This window comes from Manis javanica, chromosome 7 (assembly GCF_040802235.1).
Source record: "Manis javanica isolate MJ-LG chromosome 7, MJ_LKY, whole genome shotgun sequence".
Classification (NCBI taxonomy): Eukaryota; Metazoa; Chordata; class Mammalia; order Pholidota; family Manidae; genus Manis; species Manis javanica.
The window spans coordinates 73,455,044-73,466,623 of record NC_133162.1 but is presented as its reverse complement, the minus strand read 5'-3'; the positions used below and the strand labels follow the sequence as shown (position 1 = coordinate 73,466,623).

The window sequence follows — 11,580 nt, the reverse complement described above, 5'->3', positions numbered from 1 at the left end:
TGTATTGTTAAGAACTCTTTATTAGATATTCTCAGTATTTTTTCTTATACATGATGGTGGTAATATTTTCTCTAAGTCTGGCCCCTTGTATTTTAACATTATGAAGCCTCTAGTCATACAAACATTTGTTTTTATGTATGTGATTTCTCTTATTTTTATGGCTTCTGATATTTCTAATTTAGAAAGACAACAATGAGAATATACCCAATGATTCTGCAACATCTTCCTATGTTGACAGATAGTAGCTGTACTAGTGGAGGTAAGGATTTAATAATATAGGTAACTGCTGAACCACTGTGTTCTATACTTGAAACTGACATAGGAATATGTATGTTTTAAAAAAGATAACTGTTAAATTACAGAAGATAGATGCTTGTATGCTTTATTAGATATTTCAAAACACAGCAAAAGTCAAAATTTCACTTCATCATACCAATACCATATTCTTTCCAAAGATATATTGTTTAGGCCTTTATTTTTTCAGATCTTTTTTAACTTGTATGTACAAACAAAAACACCTTCGTTTTTAAAAATATAAGTAAGACCACAATATATAGATTTTCTGCAACTTGCTTTTTTTAACTTAACAAGATTTCAGGGGGATATGTCCATTGCTGTATATAGAGCTCTACCTCATTCCTCTCCCTTGCTACATAGTATTCTATAATAACTATTTACATATTGGTAAATATTTAGGTTCTTAAAATATTTCACTAGTCCCAACCATGTTATGATGAACATCCTCACAAGTGAGAAGGTCTCCAGGATAGAGATGCAGAGGATATTTTTGTTAAATGTGTAATTTATTGAATTTCTCCTCTTTGATGGTCAAAAGTAATAAATTACTTCTGCATGATTTACCACACTACATCTGGGTGCTCTTTCTGTTATGAATTTTCTTATGTTGTTTGAGGACCGAGCTCTGAGGAAAAGCCTTCCCACATTCATTACATTCTTCTCCAGTATGGATTCTCTCATGTTCAATAAGGCCAGAGCTTTGCCTGAAGGATTTCCCACATTTTTCACAGTGATACGGTTTTTCTCCACTATGGGTTATCTGATGTCCAATATGGGTTGAGCTCTTCATAAAGGCTTCCCCACAATCATTACACTGATAGGGTTTATTTCCACTATGAGTTTTCTGATGTACAGCAAAAGATGAGCTATATCTAAAAGACTCTCCACACTTACTAGACTGATACGGTTTCTCTCCTGTATGCATTCTTTGATGACTAATAAGAGTTGAACTCTTCCTAAAGGCTTTTCCACGTTCATTACACCAATATGGTTTCTCACCAGTGTGGATTTTCTGATGTTCCAACACAGTTGAGTTATCCCTGAAAGCTTTCCCACATTCATTACATTTAAAAGGCTTCTCTTCATTATGTATTCTTTCATGACGAGTAAGGGCTGCATTCTGAGCAAAGGCTTTCCCATAGTCATTACATCTGTAGGGTTCCTGACCAGTATGAGTTCTCTGATGACTTAAAAGGATAGAGTTCTTTCTGAAAGCTTTTCCACATTCATTGCATTTATGAGGTTTATCTCTAGAATGAATTTTCTGATGATTAAGAACTGTTGAGTGCTTCTTAAGGAACTTCCCGCATTCAATACATCTGTAAGGTTGCTTGCCTATGTGAATTTTATGGTGATTTAAAAGGGATGAGCTGCTCATAAAGGTTATCCCACATTCTGTACATTTATGGGGTTTCTCACCAGCATGATTTTTCTGGTGGCTAATAAAGGAGGACTATATTTGAAGACTTTCCCACATTCCTCACATTTATTCTGCATCTTCTCTGTGGAACTTCTGCCCTCCCAGTGCAGTCCTCTCTCCATCATGACACTTTTTGTTTGTGTTCCCAAATCAGATCCTTGAGAAATGTTTTACTTTAGGGCTGACATCTTTGTTTCAATCCAGTATTCCTGAACTGAAAGGAAATTTTTTAATTCATATGTTCTCTATGTGGAAATACCAAAAATGAAAGTTGCACAAGGATAAGGATAATTTCTATTCTATACAACTAAGGCTTATGTAAAATTAAGTCATCCCACTTACAATTCTTGCTAAGAAGTGATGACAAGACTCAAGATGGGAGAAGTAACTCTAAAGAAATGGAAGGAAATTATAAATACTGTACTTAAAGAGTCCAAGAAGCAACTAATCAGTTGGCAAGGAAGATAACATAGGAAATGCTCCCCTTCCTCCCTCAAAAAAAGATAAGATTGTGAAGATAAATTTGGGGAAAATCAAGTCTCACAAAGAAAGCCATAGCCATGATCACTAGGAGATTCCTCTAGGATGTAGTACAGTTTAGAACACTGTAATGTCTCCAAAAATTTAAGAGTAGCATTTCTCTGTGATATTTTAACAAAGAACCAACATTTAATGACTCAGAGAAAAAAAACTGACAAATATTTGAAGAACCAAAGTAGTTCTCAGGCTAAAAGAGTTTACTGTAATCTAAATATTTAACATTATCTAAAAAAGAACACACCAATCAAAAGGTCAACTGTGTGATTTTTCTCTAGCTATTTAAAAGTAGAGACACAAGACCTGAGAGAAAACATGCAAAATGAACTGACAAGGAGATTCTGAAAAACTAATACAACCAAATTTATAATAAGGCAACAATTACTGATCAATTATTTTACCAAATGAACTTTTTCTTATAAAGCTATAGCTGCCTATAACAATAGATATATAAACACATATATTTATGTTATATACATTATTTGTTAGCCTGGGGAGAAATTCCATACACCAAGTACTAGAGCTAAGACTTATTTTTTTAAGGGAATACAAGTTGGAGGTGAAGCCTGATAAGAAACAACCCAGATCCTTCACAAGTGGTCTTTGATGGGATATGTATTTAATGTGTAATTTCAAGATACTGGTTGTATAGGTAGATGGAGTCAAATTAGTCAAATGAACAGAAAGGGACTCTAAAAGGTAGCCCTGCAGAACAGTGAGGAAAAGGAGATATTGGCACATTTGGTGGGGGAGGAGGAGAGCAGTACACATAAACCCTACCTCATACAATGCAGAAAAATCAATTCTAAGAGGATGGTAAGTCTAAATGTAAAAGACAAACAATAAAGCTTCTAGAAATTAACACAGAGGACCATCTTCATGAACATGGGGAAAGGAAGATTTATTATGCAGGACACAAAAAGCACCGACAAGAAAGGAATATGATTTATAAAGTAGGAAACATTAATATTAAGAGCTTTTATTCATCAAAAGACCATTAACAGTGAAAGCAAACAACAGAAAGAAGGGTGATACAACACATATAATCAACAATGGGCTCTTTGAGTAGACACTTCACAAAAGATGATATAAATGGCCAATGAACATTTGAAAATATCCTCAACTTCATTATAAATCAGGGATATGGATATTAAAACCAAGAGCTACACAACATACCCAAACAATGACTAAAGACTGACAATATCAAGTATTAGCAAAGATACAGAACAACTTCTCCCACACACTGATGGGAGAAATACAAACTGGTACAAAACTTTGCAAAACTATTTAGCATTATGTACTAACGTTGAATATATGCATATCCTATAAAATAAAAATTCCTCTCCTAGGTATACACCCAATAGAAATGTATCCACATGTGAACTAAGAAATAACATAAGAATGTTCATAGCATTTATAATAGTCAAAAGCTAGAAACATCCCAAATATCCAAATAAATGAGATAAACTCTGGTATAGTCAGACAACAAATGAAATACTCTTAGCAGTGGTTTTCAAGGCACGGTCCTCAGACCACCACCACCAGTATCAGCATCTGAGAACTTCTAGAAATGTTCCACCCATACTCCAAACCAACTGAACAGAAAACTCAGGAAGTGGGACCCAACCATTATACTTCAGCATGCATTCTAATGCACGCTAGTTTTTAAGAACCATTGATCCACAGCAACGACAATGAATGAAAATAGATGTATCTCACAAAATGTTATCATCCATAAGAAGCCAGACCAAAAAATATATATACTATATGGTTCCACTCAACAAAATTTTAAAAACAGGTCAAAATACAGTGTTAGACTGGGGGGAAAAGGGAGAGTATGCATAATGATGTGATTGAGAGAGATGAATATGTGATTTAGTCAAATACTGCCTGCGCTTTAGTTCTTGGCCTGAGTGCTAGTTACATAGATATTCAACTTAAAAATACTAACTGTGCACATGTGTGTACATATACATAATCAACTTTTCTTTCTAAATATGTATTAAATTTTTTAAGGCTTTGAGAAACAAAAATGAAAGCTAGTTGAGTCTCTTCATACTTTGATAAAAGAAATCAAATACAAATTGCAAAATATCTAAGAAATAATAATAATGAAAACTACCTATCAGAACCTATTGAATACAAACAAAACACTGCACAAACAAAAGTTTAAAGCTTTAAATATTTATATTATAGAAACAAGAAGGAAAATCAATGAATTAAGTAAACAACTAAAAATTGAGAAAAAGTAAATAAACCTTAAAGGGCCCCCACCAGTAAGATGGCAAACTTCTGGCTTCTCTTCGGGGGGTCCTCAGTTCCCGCCGGTGCCACCTGAAGCCCAATCACCTCTCGCCCCCCTCCCAATCCCAGCACCTAGCCAACAGCCAACAGCCCCGTGAAGTGACACCTCAATCAATTCAGGCCCTTCCTATATAACCCAGCACCTTTCCCTAATAAAGCGGAACTCTCCGGTGAATTGCTGCTATGTGTCGCTCCTTTCCTTTCATTGGTGCCAAAACCCGGGAGACGGGACACCCCAACTGGGCCCCGTCTTCCCCCCGACACCAGCAGCAGCTTGCCCTCATCCTCTTTTTCCGGCGCAGGCTCATAACACTCACCACTCCTCTCTGGCCTTTAGGTAAGTTTTCCCCCTGGAGTGGGCCACTCTTCCCCGAGCTATCGCAGTGCCATTGACCATGATCGTCCAGCAAGGCCCTGATGCTCCGGGATGAGGAGGGAACTCTCCCTGCCTCAAGCCTTTACAGCTGCAGCAGACCCTCAGGCCCCTCCTCCGACAGTCATAAACGCATTCACTGTCCCTTCCATCAGTGCTGAAACTTTTTAAGCAAAATTTCCCTGGGGTGGGCCACTCTTCTCCGAGCTATCGCAGTGCCATTGACCATGATCGTCCGGCAAGGCCCTGACGCTCGGGGATGAGGAGGGAACTCTCCCCACCTCAGGCATTCACGGCTGCGGCAGACCCTCAGGCCCCTCCTCTGACAGCCATAAATCCCCGCCTCAGGCCTTCACAGCTGCAGCAGACTCTCAGGACCCCCCTCCGACAGCCATAAACAAGATGACTCCTTTGCGGATGAGAACGCTCCCTTTTCCCCCCCTCCTCCTTCTGCTCCATCCACCGAAAACGCCTAGTGCTAGGTACCTCGTGACTCCGGCACTCTGCCTTCTTAGGGAAGTCTGGGTGACGACCCACACTTCCTAAGAAATTCCGACTCGTATACGAGTTTCCTCAGACCACCAAGGATCATCGGGGACGCCCTTTGTCTCCTTGCGGTCTGCTTCCAGTCCGAGGATCTCCGTTCGTCTTCCCCTGTTTGTCTCCTTCTCTGTCCTTTAGCCATGGGAGCCTCCTCATCCCTCCCTGAAAGTTCACCTCTTGAATGCCTGCTTAAGCATCTGGATACCCTCTCCCTGACACCTGATATAAAACCAAAACTTCTCCGTAAATATTGCTCCCAAGATTGGCCGACATACCCCCTAGACAATAACAACCAATGGCCGGCAGGGGGAACTCTTGATCCTAACATCACTCGCGATCTTTTTAACTACTGCCAGCGCCTGCAAAAATGGAAGGAGATTCCCTATATCGAAGCTTTCCGCCTCCTCCTCTCCCCACCCCCTCCCAAGTTCTCTTAGCTTGCAAGCCGCTGCCCCCCGCAGAAGCCTCCCGTTCACTCCCTTCCCCTTCTTCTCCTACAACAGCCCTTCTCCCTCCCTCCCCCACCATCTCCTCCCCATCTCACCTCCTCCGCCTTTGTCCCCCGCAGATTAAGCCTGAGCCTTTCAGCCCCCCCTTTAACTAGGTCCCAGGGGCCTCCTCCGTCTTTGCCCTCATCACCTGTTTCTCCCCTGTTAGGGACTGCCTCTGTCTTCTCACATGCTTGTAGGGAGAATGGGAAGGCACCTTCCCCCATGTCTGAATGCAGCATGGGAAAGCACAAGCTAGAGAACAACCAGTGCAGTCCTTAGAAGTTATCTGTCCACAAAAACATACCTTGCCAAGACTCCTCACTCTGAAAATAGGGAGACCTTGAAGATGTGTAGAAACACCGCCCCTGCTTCTAGCTATGCCCTTCCCCCACTTGCCGATGTGGCAAGAATAGAGAACAAAGAACATTCTGTTTATGCATTCCATAAGCAATTAACTAGAGCCCTGCTGTAGCTCAGTTAGTAGAGCATGGGACTCTTAACCTCACAGTTATGAGTTCAAGTCCAACTAAAGCAGCAGAGGCAAGCAGCTGGGCTGCAGGCTGGCAACACATGGGTCTGATTCTATCTTTATTTTCTTTGCCCCCCTTCCGCACTTCAGGACCTGCTTGAATAGGCGCAGCTAGACCACGTCACTCCCCCACAGACTGAGCCAGAACCCTTCAGTCCCCCTCAGACTTAGTTCCGAGAGCCTGCCAAAATTATTGCCCCCCTCCTGGAGGTAGCAGGATCCAAAGGCATTTAAGAGATTTAGCCCAACTAGAGAAATGCCTAGGTTCCTTTTCCACGATCCCATGACATACATCAGGGAGTTTCAATGGACCCTCCAGTCTTACAGCCTCACGCATCATGACATTTTCATGCTCCTGGCCAATACTCTCCTCCCTGAAGAGCGTAGACGAGTTTGAGACTTCGCCCAAACGCACACTACCAAAACCCACAGGACTGACCCCACCTATCCCCCTGGCCCCACTGCTGTCCCCAAACAAGACCCACACTGGGATTATAACACCGCCGTAAGTCTCTGCTCTCGAGATATTTTTGCCTCCTGCTTAATAGCAGGTCTGAAAAAGGCAGCTTGTAAAGTAGTCAATTTTCAAAAGCTCCAAGACATAATTCAAAAGAGAGATGAAACGCCCTCCGAGGTCTTAGACTCACTCAAGCCCTATTACAGTATACCAGCCTAGACCCAGAAACACCTGAAGGAAGACATGTCCTTATGACATACTTCCTAACTCAAAGCTACCCCGACATTAAAGCTAAACTCAAAAAGTTAGAACAGGGCCCCACTACCCCACAGACTGAGATCCTAACAGTGGCCTTTAAAGTCTTCCATAACCGGGAGGAGGAGAAAGAATGCTGTAAACAAAAGGCTGATCAGGCCAATTTCCAGATGTTGGCCCAGCTGATAAAACCACAACCTGGGTGCCCCAGGAGCTTGTTTCAAGTGCGGAAAAGAGGGACATTGGTCAAGGGCATGCCCCTCCCCCATATCTCCTACCACCCCATGCCCCAGATGCCACAAAAAGAGCCCCTGGGGGTCTGATTGCCCAACCACCTGAAGGGGAGGCTGGACGAACAACCCCCATCCTAAGCCTGCCGTAGTGGGGCTGGCAGAAGAAGATTGATGGGGCCCGGGGGCTTCTCGCCCGACCATTTCCATCACCAAACAGGAGCCCAGGGTTACTTTAACAGTAGACGGTCGCCCCATCTCCTTCCTCCTAGATACAAGAGCGACCTTCTCAGTCTTGCGAGAATACCGGGGCCCTACCATGCCAGCCATTACTCCTATAGTCAGGGTAGGAGGTAAACAGATTTTCCCATTAAACCCACCCCTTTTATGCACAATCCAAGACAATCCCATACCTTTCTCCCACTCCTTCCTAGTTATGCACCAGTGTCCCATCCCTTTACTAGGACGGGACATCCTTTCTCTCCTCCACGTTTCCATAACTGTATCCACTCCCACAGCCCCCAGTACTCCCTTTCTGATAGCCCTCATAGCCGACAAACCCCCTCTACCCAATGAAAGCTCTGGTTCAGCCCTCATACACCCTGTAAATCCCAAAGTTTGGGAAATTACAAGCCCCTCCGTAGCCCTATATCCCCCTGCCTCTATCAAATTATGTGACCCCTCTCAGTATATCTGTCAGGCCCAATACCCCCTAACCACTTCAGCCCTCATAGGCCTCCAACCCATCATTCAAGATCTCTTAAACAAAAATTACCTCAGACCCACTCACTCCCCATTTAATACCCCCATATTAGCTGTTAAAAAAACCAACGGATCTTTCCGCCTTGTCCAAGACCTTTGCCTCATCAACATAGCCGTTGTCCCTATCCATCCCTTAGTTCCAAATCCATACAGCCTTTTATCGCAGATCCCTGCCTCGGCTTCCCACTTCTCAGTCCCAGATCTCAAAGACCCATTTTTCTATCCCTCTAGACCCCTGCTCCCAAGATTTTTTCATCTTCACCTGGACGGACCCATACACAAGACATTCTGAACAACTCACTTAGACAGTTTTGCCACAAAGCTTCTGAGATAGTCCCCATATTTTTAGACAGGTCCTAGCTCAGGACCTCAAACAGTTTCATCATGATCACTCCAAGTCCACCTTATTACAATGCATGGACAATCTTCTACTCTGCAGTCCCTCATGGGAACAGTCTCAACTTGACACTGCCTCCCTACTTAACCTTCTAGCTTCCTGAAGTTACCGAGTATCCCCCGTCAAAGCTCAAATCTCTTCCCCTTCTGTCACTTACCTCAGATTCCTTCTATCTCAACAAAGAAAGTCCATTACCTTAGACAGAAAATACCTCCTCTCTGACATGCCCATTCCCAAAACCAAGACAGAAATCCTTTCCTTTCTAAGCCTAGCTAGATATTTTAGAGCATAGATCCCTAACTTCTCCCTGCTCCCTGTTGGCAAGACCCCTATACGACCTCAGCAAGAGCCCCCCTAAAAAACCATTATCCTCCTCACCCCGACACTCCTTCATTAAGCTCCATCAAGCCCTTGTAGAAGCCCCAGCTCTCCATCTTCCTGATTTGTCGAAGCTCTTCTCATTATACATTCATGAGAGGTCCAGTCAAGCTCTAGGAGTCCTAAGCCAATATTATGGCCCATCCTTTGCCCTAGTAGCTTATCTCTCCAAGCAATTAGACCCCACAGTTCAGGGATGGGCCCCCTGCCTACGAGCATTAGCCGCTAGACAGCTCTTGCAGAAAGAAGCTCATAAACTGACATTCAGGGCGCCCCTTACCATTCTGTCCCCACATCACCTAAAAGATCTCTTAACCTACAAAAGTTTACAGACTCTCCCTCCCTCCAGACTCCTCACCTTACTGTCCTCTTTCCTCCAAAATCCCATTCACCCCCTTTGCCATCCATATCCGAATCATGACTTTTTCCTCCTTTACTGCTCTCTCGCTTTTTTCCTCATTCCTATTGTCTTCCCCACCACCCCAGCCTCCTTTGTATGGCGATTCAAAGTCAGACAGACTTACACACAGCATCAAACAAAAGTTACTGCCCTCATTGCCACACCAGACTGCCCTCTGAAAAGCTGCTCTGAGCCTTTATACCTCCACTTTCCTCCCTCCCCGAAGTGTTCACTAGCAGCTACCCTTATTCTCCCTACCTCTGCTTCCTCTATGACCAAAAACAAGCCTATTGCAGGCAATGGCCAGACACCTACAGGAGATGTCCCTACTGGTCTTGCGCCATTCACTACATGAGTAACTTCCAGTACCCACAGTATTACTCCTCCAACCGTTTCATGAAATATCCCAACGGCTCATTCTCCTTATCAATCCCAGATCCCTGGGACTCTCGATGAGCTGCCAGAGTCACAGCCTCAGTTTACTATGGGGGGGTCCTCAACCCCCCACGGTACCCTTCATATTTCTCAAAAGTATGTTCCCTCTCATTCCCAGATCTCTCAAGTTGCATCAGATAGCAGACATTCCGAAAAAGTCATTATCCAAACTCTTGATGGCGCCTCTTCATCTTCTTATCCCCACCCCTCTTCCCATTTCTCCTACTCTTCATTACAGCTCATTCAGGACACCACCATCTTTCTCAACCACACCCTTAACACAGCCAATTGTTTCTTGTGCACATCACTACAGCGCCCACTGCTGGCCGCCGTGCCCCTTAATATTTCCAACTACTCCTTCCATGCAGAAAGACAACCCCTCTGCCCCCTGGCAGACATACCCCTATGGGAACCAGAATACGCAGATAATCTCACCATCCACCACTGTGTAGGCCCAACTCCACCCCCCTCCAGCGCACTTCACTGCCTAAGACTCCGGCTCTAAGACTTTTACACAACCGGGACACTTCTTTTAGTGTAATGGCAGTCTTTTCAACTCAGTGCCTCTCAACTCCGATACACCCTGCATTCTCGTCACCCTAATCCCACAGCTTACACTTTAAAGCATGGCAGAATTTCTTGAGCTCCAACCTCCCTTGCCCTCACGCACAAAAAGAGCTGCTTTCCTTCCCATCATGGTCAGTAGCTCTTTGATCACCTTAGCCATTGGGGCAGGGTTTTTGGGAGAAGCCTTGGGTCACTCTCTATAGGCAGTTAGAGATCTCAACGCCAAACTTGAGGGAGCCCTGACATCCACTGCCTATTCCCTAGCCTATCTCCAAAGACAGGTCACTTCGCTAGCTAAGGTCACCCTTCAAAACCGGCGGGCCCTAGATCTGCTTACAGCCAAGAAGGGCGGCACCTGCGTCTTCCTCTGAGAAGAGTGCTGCTATTCCGGCATTGTAGAAACTAACATTACCAAACTCACCGACCTTGCCTCCAGCCTCCACTCTGCTTCCAATTCCAACCCATTCTCTTCAATACTAACAAACCCCCTCCTCACCTGGCTCTGGCCCATTTGCAGGCCCCATAATAATCATTCTTCTCGCCTGTCTCTTCTTACCTTGTATAATAAAGTTCATCAAATCCCAAGTCAGAAAAATCTCTAATCAAGCTTTCAACCAGCTTTTACTCAGGAACTACCAGCTTCTGGCCACAGAAGATCCCTCACCCTCACGTGACCTCCTCACCACATGCTGAGATGGACCCCTCTCTCCACTGGAAACTGTTCCTGGAAACAATGGCCGCAGACGCCTGGCTCCTGACACCCATATCCTCTTAGCACCATTGGAATCAACAGGTCCTCGACCTATGGTTACAGGGAACCTTTATTGATTTCCAAACCTGAAGAAGTCCACATCTACTCATCCTTACTGTGGGGAGTCCTATCAACCCTTTCCTCCCAATCCTCAAGCCCTCACTCCCTTCTCCGCCCTTGTTCAGCAAGAAGCAGCCAGAGAGAAAGCAACGTCCACAACCCCATAGAGGAGAAAGGGGGGAATGAAGGGCCCCCACCAGTAAGATGACAAACTTTCGGCTTCTCTTCGGGGTCCTCAGTTCCCGCCAGCGCCACCTGAAGCCCAATCACCTCTCGCCCCCCTCCCAATCCCAGCACCTAGCCAACAGCCAACAGCCCCATAGAAGTGACACCTCAATCAATTCATGCCCCTTCCTATATAACCCAGCACCTTTCCCTAATAAAGCGGAACTCT

At 44.2% G+C, this 11,580-nt stretch overlaps 1 protein-coding gene across 1 annotated transcript; it reads right to left on the bottom strand.

Moving 5' to 3' along the window:
* Positions 1 to 865: 865 nt before the first annotated feature.
* ZNF485 (zinc finger protein 485) lies at positions 866 to 1,905 on the bottom strand. Its single transcript, XM_017668976.3, is given in 2 exon segments — positions 866 to 1,752; positions 1,755 to 1,905. Coding segments are annotated over 2 exon segments (1,038 nt in total).
* Positions 1,906 to 11,580: the final 9,675 nt, after the last annotated feature.